The following is a 13798-nucleotide window of genomic DNA, read 5'->3' as shown; positions in this document are numbered from 1 at the left end:
GCTTACAGGAAAGAAAAAAAAAAAAAAAAACTTGATGAAGGCCAGCAGGACGATCATAGCAAGTCCAGATGGTGCACTACACTTTGATGTTTATTAAAATGTCTAATCAACATAATTCAGTTTTAAAAATTGGATTTGTTTATCTCTTTCCGTTTCCTGTTGTGCACCAGGGTGCCCGTGGTTTTCAAGGAGAGAGAGGAGCAAAAGGAGATCAAGGGGAGCGAGGACACGTGGGAGCAACTGGTCCTCCAGGTAGAGTCATTGTAGAGCGAGGGCCAGAGGGACCCCCAGGGCAACCTGGAGAGTCAGGCAAACCAGGAATACCAGGAGTTCCTGGGCGAGCTGGGGAACTGGGGGAGGCTGGAAGACCTGGAGATAAGGTGAGTTGAGGAGAGTTAGGTAAACAAATGAAGATTTTTCATGGACTGAAGATGATTGCTAATATGATGTGTCTGTATTTCAGGGGGATAGAGGAGAGAAAGGTGACAAAGGAGACGCTGTAAGTGTTTATGTCACATTGACATTGTTTGTTTTGGTCCTTCGCATCAAGGTAGTGAGAAGAAATTCATGTTTTATGTAAACACTTCCACGCTGAACTTTGAATTTTTTCTTTTTTTCAGGGTACAATGGGGCAAACGGGCGCAGCCGGCCCACCAGGGCAAAAGGTAAACTCCTTATCCTCGCTATTAATGCAGTGAAACCATGGAGATTCCAAATTTTGTCAATATAAGATATGCGGAACATAGAATGGAACATAAGCTTTGTGTGTGTGTACTGTAGGGAACATCTGCTGACTCAGTACTGGTTGGTCCGCCTGGGGTCAGAGGCCCTCCAGGAGTTGTGGGACAGAAGGGAGAGCCTGGTGCTGCAGGATCACCGGGACCTCAAGGAGAACGGGTAAGATTTGAATATAATACAAATAATACAATGTCATATTTTAATGCCATTCATTGCAACATGTTTCTATATGCAAATGAGCTACTTTTAATGTGTCTTACAGGGTTTTGCAGGATCTCGTGGTGATAAAGGAGACCGAGGACAGTCTGGAGAAAAAGGACGTGACGGCTTGCAGGTGAGCTGGCTCTCAGGTGTTATCTAGATTAGAACATTGTGATAATCACAGACTCCTAAAGTGATGGGAATCTGATTTTGATCTGACTGTTACTATACTCAAGACATGTTGAAAAACTATTTTAAAAAAAATGTTAAGAAGCAATCTGTGTTTTGTCATTTCAGGGAACATCAGGAGAACCAGGAAAACCTGGTCAGGATGGGAAACCGGTAAGTGTGAAGTACTGGTAACTGGAAGTTATACGCCTGAATGTGAAGGTGACAATATGTTTTTTTAATAGAGCATGATATAGTAATTACTTTCTTGGTTTAGAGACACTTTATAAGTAATTATTGTATATATATGTGTATATGTCTTTCAACAGACTTGGTAAGTGTGTTTTTTTTTCTTATGAGAACAACCATATATAGTTAATAATGAATTAATTCTATTTTTGCTTATTGCATATTTGTCTTTACTAATTTACAGTATTGTGATATGTAAATATAGGAGTATTAATACATATAAAAGACATAATGCACCAGCTCAGCTTTTTTGAAATATTAAACCAGCAAGATTCCAGTTAACATCAGAGGACACATTAAGGTTCCATCTTTCTCCTTACTGTAGTATTTACAGTGATCACTAAAAGCCCAGACACAAATGATGTGCTATATGTCATTATTGCGTGGTCGGGTACAGGAATACATTTTAAGCAAGGAAAGGAGGGGTATATTAAGCACATCCTCACACTTTGTGTTTTCCTTCCCTCCATGTCGGAGCAGGGCCCAACAGGGCCCGCTGGTCCTCCAGGTCAACCAGTGAGTAAGCAGTAACCAGGCAAAGGGGCCTCCTCTTAGTCTTGATCTTCAGAGCAAACCACTGTTGGTTGGCTGATGGAGCTCTCTTTTTCCCCTCTTGGGCTGAGGCTTCATAGATCTTTAGACCGTAACCTTTTGCAGCTGTGCGGCTAACACCTCACTCTCTTACTTCCTCTCTCCTCATATTTGTCTTATCTCTGTCCATTTCCTTTTCTGTGTTGTTTGTCCCCCCCCCCCACCCTACTGTCATCCACCTTCCCCTGTCTTTCATCCTCTCCAGGGCTTGCCTGGGTTCCCAGGAGTTCTAGGCAGACCGGTAGGTTCTCTGCTGCTGGCTGGCATGCTTGAGCTCTGGAGGAGGGAGGGCTGGGAGAACCTGTCCCTGTGGTATCGGATCCAAGTGGGGATTGGACCAAAACCTTAGAGATACCAGTGGGCTTTAGTTTAGACAGGAAGTAGCTTGAAAGATGTTTCCGCATTTAAAAACAGGAGACTAGAACAACCTATGATCAGGATCCACACATCGTCATGTACCTCCCAGGCAAATGTCACCATATAATCTGAACGCATTTGAAACATCCTTCTGGAAGCTAGGGCCTGGGATAAGAGTCAGAGCTTGATCGGCTCCTCATAAAATATGAATCAAGACCACCCAAAAGCATCCGCATCAAACTCACAAGTTGACTTTTGAAGTTGACTTCAACGTGTTAAACACTGCTGATTTGTTGGAGGAGATGAAAGGAAGTCAGCTGAAGCTCTCGCCAGGATGCAGTGTACAATAGCGGAGGGGGACGAAATTGGGTATTTGGTACTCCAAAAAGTACTGTGTTGTCTATTCGCTTGAGTGTGCTTATCGTGCATGCAGCTGTGCCTGCTGTCTGTTGTGTGCTTATCCCTCTCCCAGCACTGATTTTTCAGAGCTTACCATGTGTCTCTTTGTTGATCCTCTGTGTTTGTATTGTCCTACCTGTTGTCACGAGTCAGCCAGATGTTGTATATTTGTCAATCAGTGACAAGTCTGTGTATTATTTATGTAAATCCATGTTGTCCAATTATGAGTACATAAAGGAATATATTTATTTTTAAGACCTCCATTTTTATAAACCTATTTATGCATGAATATGTTGCTTAAAGGAATAGTTTGACATTTTTGAAAATACAGTTATTCGCTTTTCTTTCCGAGAGTTGGATGAGAAGGTCAATACCACTCTCACATCTGTTGGTTAGGTATGAAGCCAGCAGCCAGTTAGCTTAGCTTAGCATAAAGACTGGAAGCCGTTAGCCTGGCTCTGTCCAAAGGTAACACAGAATTTGCCTACCAGCACCTCTAGAGACTACTAATCAACACATTCAATCTGGTTTGTTTGTTTTGTGTGTGTGTGTGTGTGTGTGTGTGTGTGTGGAAGGGGGGGTATTTTATGATTAATATACTGTATGTGACTTATATTTTGCTTCTAGGGAAACCCAGGAGAGACTGGCATGAGGGGACCAACTGTAAGTATCATACACTTGCCGAAGCATGCGTCCACATTCACAGACTCATAGCAGCAGCAGTTTACATGTTGTGCGTTTTCAATTAGGGTCCCATGGGTCCCAACGGGCCTCCAGGTCCACCAGGTGTGAAGGTGAGTTAACTACATATCGGTGTGCTACCGTTACGACATGTATTCTGAATTCTTTTGTTTGTTGCTTTCTGGCCAAAGTCCTAAAAGGTTTGTGTCTGTCACAGGGTAATCAAGGAGAGCCAGGTGTTGGCGTCCAGGTAAAACAACTCCACTGGTGTTTTACATCTTTTAGACAATAGGTTCAATTGCCCTAGTACCTTATCACTTTACAATCTAGACAGTGAAGTTGTAGAATTAGATCTGCAGTGTGAGTTAATTTATCCTGTCTGCAGGGTCCTCCGGGTGCCCAAGGGAGCACAGGTCTGCCAGGACCACCAGGTCCCCCCGGAGCTGTAGTAAGTGTCCTTCACCGCTTCTCTTCAGGAAAAAAAACTGCTTTCATGTTTTCTCATGAAATTCATCTAAAATCTCATGGTGTGTGTCATATTGTGTTCCTTCTTACCACTGTATTTATTTCTCCCTGCAGGGTCCACAGGGCCCTCCAGGACTGTCAGGCCAGGTGGTGAGTATGCAATCCTGATCTGACTGCTACTGTTGCTGCACTGTGGAGCACAGTGAGGAAGTGTACAATTGAAGAATTAATTAATTAATTTCAATTCTAACTGAAATGGGAAGGTAATTAAATGTGTACCAAGCTTTTGTTGACAAATGGCGACTTCAGAACATTTTATTGTACCTTCAGCTGAAAAACCAGCAAATCTCTCAGCATGTCATGTTCACTGACTGTGTGACCAACTCTTTTACAACCATTTTCTGGTTTCATTGTCGTTGAAAACGGTTGGCTGTTTGTGTAATAATATCTGACTACTATAAAATAAATATATTAAAATATAGCATAAATAAGTGTAAAAGTGGTCCATATCAATTGATCATTTGTGGGGTTCAAGGTGAATTGGACACCGGATTGATAACAGATCTTTTTAGATGATTTGTAAACGTGACTGCACATGCTTGTGGTTGCACACGTATTAAACATTGAATATTCTGCTCCTCAGGGTGAAGCAGGTAAACCAGGGGTCCCTGGAAGAGATGGTGTGCCTGGCAAAGATGGAATACCTGGATTATCAGGAAAGCAGGTGTGTATTGTGTGTGTGTGTGTGTGTGTGTGTGTCAGTGTGTGTGTGTGTGTGTCAGTGTTTGTGTTCATGTTTTGATTGTTTGTGTCAACTGTGTATGTAGTGTTTAGCGTGCACTGTGCTGTTTTATCAGGTCCCCCTCGGTGTTGTCATTGTGTAATTTGTTCCATAGGGCATTGCTGGACCTCCAGGCCAGGCCGGCTTAAAGGGGGAGCAGGGAGACAGCGGCCCCCCAGGGAAGGTGAGAACATGCTGTTTCTAGGGAGAAGCCTCTGGCTAAGAGGAAACTGGTTTTGTGGTCGTTTTTTTGGATATGATCCCAGGTACAGAATGATTTGCTGCCTGAAGTGATAAAAAAAAAGTAGTAGCTTCCTACTGTGAGAGTTTTCTTCCTTCAGGGCCTTGGTCAGGCTGCTGTCTGTCCACCGAAGGCTGTCTGTAACCCAAATGGTGCTCCAGAGACATTCCCCTGCAATGTGTCCACTTCTTAACGTTGTCCAGCAGTCCCACTGTTAGTTGGTTATATGCTGCTGTTCGCTGTCTCTATGAACAGATATTGTAACTCTGATATTCTTAGTAGGCTGAAGCAGTGTGAGCCAGGAGGCTGAAGGGAGAGGAACATGACAAACTCTCCAAACAGCTCACAAACAGAAAACATCAGAATATAGTCATTTATTGTTGATGAGGGGATCCATCAGTAACCTGTAGTTAAATCCAGTAAAGTCAGTACAATGGGCAAGGCAGAAATGTTCTGTGTTTAAGGGTCATTGAATCCAAAAATTTTGTTCTGCATAGTAATGTCAAACACACTGACATCGTGCTATGATGGAGTTAAACCAGGTGGTCCGAAATATAAAGCGTCATCATGTGATTTGAGTAGCCTTTTAATCATTATACTGTATTTCAGTGTTCATGTTGTCATTGCCATACAGACCTAACAAAAGTAGGCTACTGCTGCCATTTTTGGTGGTTATTTTTAATTTAGGACAGGGTCTATGTCATCCTTACTTAGGAAATTCTTTAAGTTAGGACGGTTCTATTAATTGTTATCCTAAGATAACAATCCTAAGATATTTTTTCCCCTAAATGCAGTTAGGAAACATGTTTCTGTAATTCCAAAAATCCAAAATGTCATACTAAACTGAAATAAGGAGGATGGCGTTTCACAGGAGTGCAAATTTCTGTAATAAGGCCTGTGCTCTCATTTCTGTTTCTTTTTTTGCCTCTACATATGCAATCAATAGGGTTGGCTATATACCCTTTAACCTAGGAAATGTTAAGGTGTGGTGTGTATGCATTTAGTTTGTCCTGGTGAAAACATGTCCAAAGCACTCCAGCTGCTATCTGGGCTGTTGAAAGTGAGAATAGATCTGATGTTCATTCATTTCTCTCAATATACTGTATATGCTAGCCAGAATCAAGAGACACACATAACTTTTACAAAGTGTATTAAATAACTAGTGTAAACATTCTTTGCCATTTGGTGGGTATTTTGAGCTGGGATTAGGCAGTACTACAAGAGCTCCATCCTCCTGTGCAAGCTGTCTCGGTAGGATTTCTCTGTTATACGACTGTTATTGATTGACATTCAAAGAGCAAATCTTCTGGCACTTGCTCATCCAGTAATATGAGTTTTCATGTCTGGAACATCTGTCTGCAGGTGGCACAAGCTGGTCTGGGATTGACTTGTATCAGTTCATATTGTATGTATCTTGTAGTAGGTGACCTGAACTCCTACATTACAGTTAAGTCTCGCCTCTGCTCAACCGTGATTTGTCAGCGCCACTTGGCCTTCACATGGAAACTGCCTTACCATTGACACTGAAATATTATTGCCTGCCAGTTGTCTGTATTTGAATGACTGCAGACATCTGTTAATAGGGATTGGCTCAGCATGACAAAGTATATGCCAATTCTGCTGATGAGGATCTCAATAAAGCCAAATTTCAGCTCAGTGACTGAAAATGACAGAGAAGGTCACATACATTCATAACTTTCATTCTGCAGGACTCATCACCTCACATACAGTCAAAATCATATCTGTTCTTTTGATTAGACATGGCTTAATACAGTTTTTTTTTAATTTACAATACCAATATCATTACACTGCAGATATAACACCAATCAAACACATTTATTGCAAACTATTAATAACCTATGAGTGCACCTACCCTTATCCTGTAAAATGATATGCACTGTACTTTAATTTGCTGTTGCTGTGGTGCACATTCCCCCTTGTCTGAGCCAGGAGCAATCAAACTTTTTAGCATGGAGCGCAGCTTTTTGAAATGCAAAACTTGAGTCTATTAGGTTTGCTGCCAGACTTCATAATGACAACATTTACTAGCTGTTAACTGAAAACTGTAATGTTTTCTCAGCATTTTGATAGGAATTCAGTGGTTCACTTGTACAGATGTGAAACAGCTGTTTCAGAGTATGTAGAAAGGGTGTTCAGATGTTCAGTTAAGCGTCCAAAACACATGTTTATTCAACCACGGAAAGGGGCTGATCATCCACAACAACAAAAACTATTTTAACTATTATAAAGACCTATTTTCTATGTTGTCAGCTTTACTTTGTTGTCGTCTGAAAAGAGGTTCTCACACTTCTTTATTGATTCCAGAAGTGTTTGTTGCTCTTTACTTCCAGACAATGTTTACTTGTAAAACTTTGTCATGTTCCTTTGCATGATGCCTCTATGGGCTGTATCAAATGTATGGCAGCAGCCGGTAGAACAGCTAGCAGCTGTTCTTAAGCACACATGCTACATGCTAAAGTAGTTAGAGTGGCTTTAAAAGCATTTATATTATATTAGTCTTTTGTCCAAAGTTCTATCATATTGTAACTTTCATCAGAGAGAGGGGTATGACATGTAACAAGGTTCCCCAGCTGGAATTGAACAAGGGATGTTGCGATCACAACATTTTGTAGGCGTCTCAACCACTAGGCAACAGTTTAAAGTCCTCATTGCCAGGGACTGATCACTAGTGTTGTCTTTTCCTCCAGACACTGTTTACATGCAGAACAGTGCCCAGAGGAAAAGACACAAAGATGGAGCTTGCTTGTCAGGTACTCTGTATTCTGCCATTCCTGCTGTTTCTACTCTTGACATGAATGAGTGTCTCGAACAGCTCCCTCACTGCTGACTACTTCAGGTTCAGCACCTTGGACAGAGTCATTGTGACACTGTCAGGGAGTTCACTCGTTTGATGAATAACCAGGCAACACTTAACCCATCTGCTCAGTAGCTCTGTACACACACACACACACACACACACACACACACACACACACACACACACACACACACACACACACACACACACACACATTGCATATTCCAGCTCCACAGCAACAATATCAGCAGATCTTTCCTTGATTTGTCAAGTACAATTGAATCGGCATATGAATAACACAAGACTCTAGCAAGTTTTTAGTAAGACTTTTGCCTCCTCCAGAGAGAAAAAGTCATTGCCAAAGACATTAAGACTCTTAATCATCCAGAGCTGGAAAGGATAATGGTTGGGCTAATATGATACTTGAATACCAAGGCTTTTAAGTACACATTTACGTCTTTTCACGAACAACCCATACTATGCTGGACAGGTAATTCATATTATTTTCTCCATTATTCTGCACTCTTACAGGCTGTGGCTGGACCCCCTGGACCGAAAGGAGAGAGGGTAAGTCACTTTGAAAGGCATTATAGCTACATTGACTTGCATAACTTTTCCCCATTGAATGTAAGTGGGTTACATATTCAATAAATGCAGCTTAGTCCAGAAATGAAAGACAAAAACAATATTTGAGGATGCAGAACAGAGTAGCTGAATGCAGCTGACATCACTTTCCTGGTTATGATTGATGCAGGGTCTTAATGGTCAAACACTGCCAGGCACGGCTGGAGAGAGAGGTCTACCTGGAGAAAAGGTGAGTCTGACCAAAGCATTAGCACTGAAGGCTAGTTAGCCAGTGCCACGAGACACATTAACACGTACCGTATAACTGATGTCTTTCAGGGTAACAGGGGAGACAAAGGTGCTGTTGGCAACAAAGGAGAGCGAGTGAGTACCATCATGCTGCGAAGCAACACATTCTTCAAGTTAACACTTATTCTAACACTTATATATTAACTTATTCACATCCTGATATCTGTCGTCATACTAGGGAGTGGATGGTGAACCAGGGGAGCCTGGAGAGGATGTAAGTAATCAGCTTCCACTGCCACTGTTTGTTTTCTGGAGTATTTTTTTTAAAACAGACTCTTACGTGTTATATTACTGAATGTGTTTTGTTTTTTTGTGTACCTTGTGTATCTTCATATTGTTCCCAAAGGTCTAACGCTATCATCTGTCAGTGAAGGTTTAATGCCAACATTACCATTAGTACTGTGTAATTTAATTTAATCAGAATGTGACAAGCTGTCTACTAATCAACAGATGGCTTATATTTGTACTATAACGTGTAACTGTGTGTAAAGAGTTAGCTTCTCGATTATATCTATTTTGAATTGAAGTATTCAGGAGAACTATAATTAATCAGTTATTGAGCCAATGTGTTCTTTTATTGAAGGACCTGGTTTTATTTACTTTTTCATGATCTCAATAAAACACTAAATAAAGTGTTGTACTCTTGACACATTTATTTATTGGTATTTTAGAAGGCAAACATATTGCACACAATTTTTATAAAATGTTATAGAAATGGTTTTACAAAAACATTTACATACACAGACAAGAAAACAACAGGTCCTGTACAAAAGATAATCAGATTAGATAATAATGAGAGTACAAAGCTTGTACACTTCAGGTAGTTATTATAGCTAAGGGTTAAGGTAATAGCCAGGGGGATATTTCTTTTTAACAGTTTTAATTGAACATCCTTGATAAATATTTTGTAAGCTCAATATGCTGTTACAGCCATAAAAAAGGGGTTGCTTGTTTTTATCGTATTGACGTGAGTAACTGCTCAACAACATCCAACGCAGAATTTTATATTAAAATCATCAAGTGCAGCATATTGATATTTAGCATCTTTCTGCTTGGAGGGCCTATGCACTAATCCGCTTATTACTCATCCTAGTTGTTTTTTAGTGGCGTGACACACATTTTAAACTAGTATTCTTTTTCTGAACTCTTTTTCTCTTTTAAAGTCAGTCCAATTATTTAATTTTAACCTCAGATCAATCTCCTCTGAGGCTCAAGGTTTTGATTATTTGTCGTCCTTGAGGTTAACGCGGCATGTTTAGTGTAATGACAGCCAAGCCATACTCACCAGTACTGATGGAACGTGTCTTCACCTGCATAATACTGAATGCCAAACAGATATTTGGGGGGCAGACTTTTATAACACAATTTAAACAAACTGCAACTGCAAAAAAAAAATCTCCATTAGTTATTCTTATTTTCACACCCCATATTTTTTTTCACACAGGGGGCACAGGGATCTCCTGGGCCGAAAGGAGATAAGGTATGCTATGTGTTTTATTTTTAAATTTGCCTTAAAAATCAAACCCAGTACGTGTGACAGTTATGACAAAACGTGTGTTGCAGGGAGAGAAGGGCATAGGACTGGCAGGTCCTCCTGGTCGGGTTGGGCCTCAAGGTTTAAAGGTGAGTAACAGCATGTGGTGAAGCATAGGATGATCTATGTTTTTACCTCTCTGATCAGTTAGTGTGATTTATCAGATCTGCCACATGTCAAAACCTAACTCTTGACTTCATTTCAGGGAGATCCAGGCCTTCCTGGTCCAGCTGGTCCCCCGGGGCTACAGGGGAAGTCGGGTGATGCTGGGCAATCTGGCCTGAGAGGAGAAACTGGACAACAAGGACCTCCTGGACCACCTGGGGAGAGGGTTGGTGGAGCTGCTGATTACACAATACTGTATGCTTTCTGTGTCAATTATACGTGGTTGATTTTTAACTATTGACTTCTCATTTTCAGGGTCTCCAAGGCTTTGCTGGCCGTGCAGGAAATGTCGGATCCCCTGGTCCTTCTGGACCTCCTGGACAGCCAGTGAGTTTAGATCCTGATTTTATTACACTGTGATTTAGTAGCTAGCTTCATCTAAAGGTAGGCCATATTTAGGCTTGATTTTGACCCTGCTGGACTTCTGGGTTGTTGTTGGGTGCTTATGGATGGTTTCCTAAGTTGGGAAAAATCAAATTTAAAAAAGAAAAGGTCTTACAGAGAAAGGGAAACGGACAAAAACAGATGAGTGATGATTTATATGATCAATTAATTATCAATCAATTATTTTCTAGGGCTCTCCTGGTACTAATGGTGCCAAAGGGGACAAGGTGATTATCCAAGCCAACACATATTTCTGTCTACTTGCTTAGATGTTAATGGATTTTTTTGAAGGGTGTACATGTTACTTCTGTTGCCAGGGGGAAGTTGGCGTCGGAGTCCCCGGTCCCAGAGGAGAGAGAGGAGATTCAGGGCCGAGAGTAAGACATTGTTACCAGAGTATCACTGAAGATGTGATCTAATATGAATCTGTCTCTGCATGATGGAAACTGGAGTATTTGAGTGCCTTTTTCTGTCTGTCATGTCTTAGGGAGAAGAGGGCCGTGCTGGCTTGGATGGGGAGAGAGGGATAACGGTAAAAGTGTTTCCTTTTTTATCCATCACTCAGGAACATAACGTACACCAACAAAGCCACTGAAGTCTATTTCAGTGTTGTATTTTTCTGAAGAAACAACTTGCACATCCAAAAATTCTTCTGTGCAGGTGCGTTGGAAAAAAACATCAACTTGGCACAAAGGAACAAAACTCGCACTCTGTTCTTGCTATAGCATCACTGTTTTTTACAAACAACTAACGTTTCGGTCCCTCCTTAAGAGTATTTCGAAAGTAATAATACTCTTGATGAAGGTCCAGATGGACGGAAACGTTAGTTGTTTGTAAATAACGGTGATGCTATAGCAAGAGCAGAGTGCGGGATTTGTTCCTTTGTGCCAAGTGTTGTATTTTCCAAAATGCCTAATTCGCCAGGAGGCAGTCTGTATGCAGTTATAAAGCGAAAAACACATGAATAAACCTTTATTTTTATAATGGAAGAGCTGTTCTTCATAAAGGACACAATGTATTATATTGTTAAGTCATTTTTCAATAGGCCTTGTCCTCCCCTATAGACCCTTTTCAAACACGTGACCACGACCACGTGACGGCGCCATGACGGACAGCGGAAGCACAGGCTAAACGGTAGTAGACGAGCGGAAAGTTTCATAGTTTCAATCAGTTTGAAATACATAACACTAAATACACTGTATTTATGGCTTCTTCTATTGAACAACAAGTTGTCGTGCCGTTATCGGTCGAGGCATCTGGTAGGTGTTCACAAAGAGCAGTATTTGGAGAAGTTGGAGAGAGCAGGATTGGATACCGACCCTTAATTCTTTCTCCCTCCATTTTCACGGACCTCATTAAATCACAGAGTCTGCCCGACTTCAGTCCACACGATCTGTACCACTATGTGGTAAACGGGGTATCCCCATATACTGGTGCTGATCTCAAAGCTTTTAAAAGTCTGGATGCTTACCAGTTCTTTGTAGCTGGCTGGGTTACAGGTATGCGATGCTACGCTAACTGCGGGGGGAGGCACCTCATAATGCCAAAGATAAGACATCAATCTAGGGTTTATTTTGTATTAACATCTATTCTTTACTTAAGTAAAGATTTATATAACACGTAGCCCATGTTTTTAGAGGACATGGTCGGTCGTGGCTACCCACATACCGTTGTTCACTGGGTGTGCCAATGCAACTTCCTAATGAATGCCTGAACACATCCCAACTCTGGGAAGGGCAGTCATTAAAGGAGAATTCCACTCAATTTCAACACGTAGCTCTGTTGTTTGGAAATTTGGAGTGCTGGCAGTAGCAAAAAAACCGAAAACAATCGGTGCTGCCTACACCATGTTATACTCCTGCTAGCGTTAGCACCCAACAGGCTTAAATAGTTTTAAACGTGTTGTAAGCCTCTAAACATGCTTGAAATGTCATTACAAGTGCCTACCCATGTGCAATGATTCCTTCCAAGGAAACACAGCGAATCTGACTGCAGAAGAGTTAAAGTAAAGAGTTAAGTAAAAGTTGTGTTAATCCAGCCAGTGCACATACCTCTGTTTATTTCCTGTTTTCCGGTCAAGTCCACACTAGTCAATTGTCGAACTCATACAATCCAATATTCCAGTCAAATTTGCTGTGTTCCCTCGGAAGGAATCACTGCACATGGGTAGGCACTTGTAATGACATTTTGAGCATGTTTAAAGGCTAAAAGCATGTTTAAAACTTGCCCTGTTTAAGCCTGTTGGGTGCTAACGCTAGCAGGGGGATAACTCGGTGTAGGCAGCAGCGATTGTTTTAGTTTTTCTTGCTACTGACAGCACTCCAAATTTCCAAACAATAGAGCTACGTGTTGAAATCGACCGGAATTGTCCTTTAATTATCTATCACATGTTAATCCATGCAGTAAATCACGGAGTGTATATGATCAGTAGTAACCACACATAATTGTAACATCTAGCCATCTTCTTATCTGTGATTATATTCGCTGTAGCCTGTTAAGATTTGACTGGTGGATATTATGACGCGATGGGCAGCAGCTAGCTGCAGCTAGCTCATCAGCTAGCCGGGGTAATTAACTTGGCAATTAACTTGTTTTTTTTGGCCTTTTTGAAGCTAGTTTCCGTGCCATGTCATCTTTAATTTAACCAATATTTTTTGTATGTGTGTTAAGTTAAATGATCAAGGGAACGGCTTTCTTTTTTTGATATTTAGCTAGGACAGTGAATAACCGATGTTAGCTAGTTATGTGGGTCATCATCGGGTTGGTCCTGTTAGCCGGAACAGCTGGTTACCACGGCAGCTAGCTGGTTGAGGATAATTTTATTTATCACTCATTTAAAACAGAAAGGCAATACATACACATGCTTGTGTTGGTGAGGATTACTCTGCAGATTGTGAGAACACAAACACGAACGAAAACGTACGCGTTTAGCTTGCCGTCCGTCTACAGCATAGCTCTTCCGCCGTCCGTCATGGCGTTCATAATTCGCGTGAGTGGAGCGTGACGTCACGTGCAAAGGGTCTGTAGTGTTGCAGTGCACATTATTTTAAAGCAAGATCAACCTGTGCTGACCATTTAATTAAACTGTACACCCTGAGGAGCCATGACATCGTTGTGATTTCAGTTTTATTGTTTGACCAAGGAAAACATTGC

The 13798-nt window shown here is 41.3% G+C and overlaps 1 protein-coding gene across 1 annotated transcript in view; it reads left to right on the top strand.

Annotated features, from left to right (window-relative positions):
* The window catches only part of col7a1 (collagen, type VII, alpha 1), a 59479-nt gene that overhangs the window by 38690 nt on the left and 6991 nt on the right, over nt 1-13798 (top strand). Inside the window, exons 74-98 of the mRNA XM_078248445.1 lie at nt 171-380; nt 464-499; nt 621-665; nt 781-897; nt 1001-1072; nt 1237-1281; nt 2153-2188; nt 3331-3366; nt 3453-3497; nt 3602-3634; nt 3770-3832; nt 3964-3999; nt 4493-4573; nt 4746-4814; nt 8221-8256; nt 8444-8503; nt 8593-8637; nt 8741-8776; nt 10007-10042; nt 10126-10185; nt 10302-10427; nt 10517-10588; nt 10837-10872; nt 10963-11022; nt 11133-11177. Coding sequence (XP_078104571.1) covers nt 171-380; nt 464-499; nt 621-665; nt 781-897; nt 1001-1072; nt 1237-1281; nt 2153-2188; nt 3331-3366; nt 3453-3497; nt 3602-3634; nt 3770-3832; nt 3964-3999; nt 4493-4573; nt 4746-4814; nt 8221-8256; nt 8444-8503; nt 8593-8637; nt 8741-8776; nt 10007-10042; nt 10126-10185; nt 10302-10427; nt 10517-10588; nt 10837-10872; nt 10963-11022; nt 11133-11177 — 1536 coding nt within the window. The remainder of the gene's footprint in view (nt 1-170; nt 381-463; nt 500-620; nt 666-780; nt 898-1000; nt 1073-1236; nt 1282-2152; nt 2189-3330; nt 3367-3452; nt 3498-3601; nt 3635-3769; nt 3833-3963; nt 4000-4492; nt 4574-4745; nt 4815-8220; nt 8257-8443; nt 8504-8592; nt 8638-8740; nt 8777-10006; nt 10043-10125; nt 10186-10301; nt 10428-10516; nt 10589-10836; nt 10873-10962; nt 11023-11132; nt 11178-13798) is intronic.

The sequence above is a fragment of the Sander vitreus genome, chromosome 4 (genome assembly GCF_031162955.1).
Source record: "Sander vitreus isolate 19-12246 chromosome 4, sanVit1, whole genome shotgun sequence".
Classification (NCBI taxonomy): Eukaryota; Metazoa; Chordata; class Actinopteri; order Perciformes; family Percidae; genus Sander; species Sander vitreus.
Note: the sequence above shows the minus strand (reverse complement) of the source record. Positions and strands in the feature narration are given on the sequence as shown.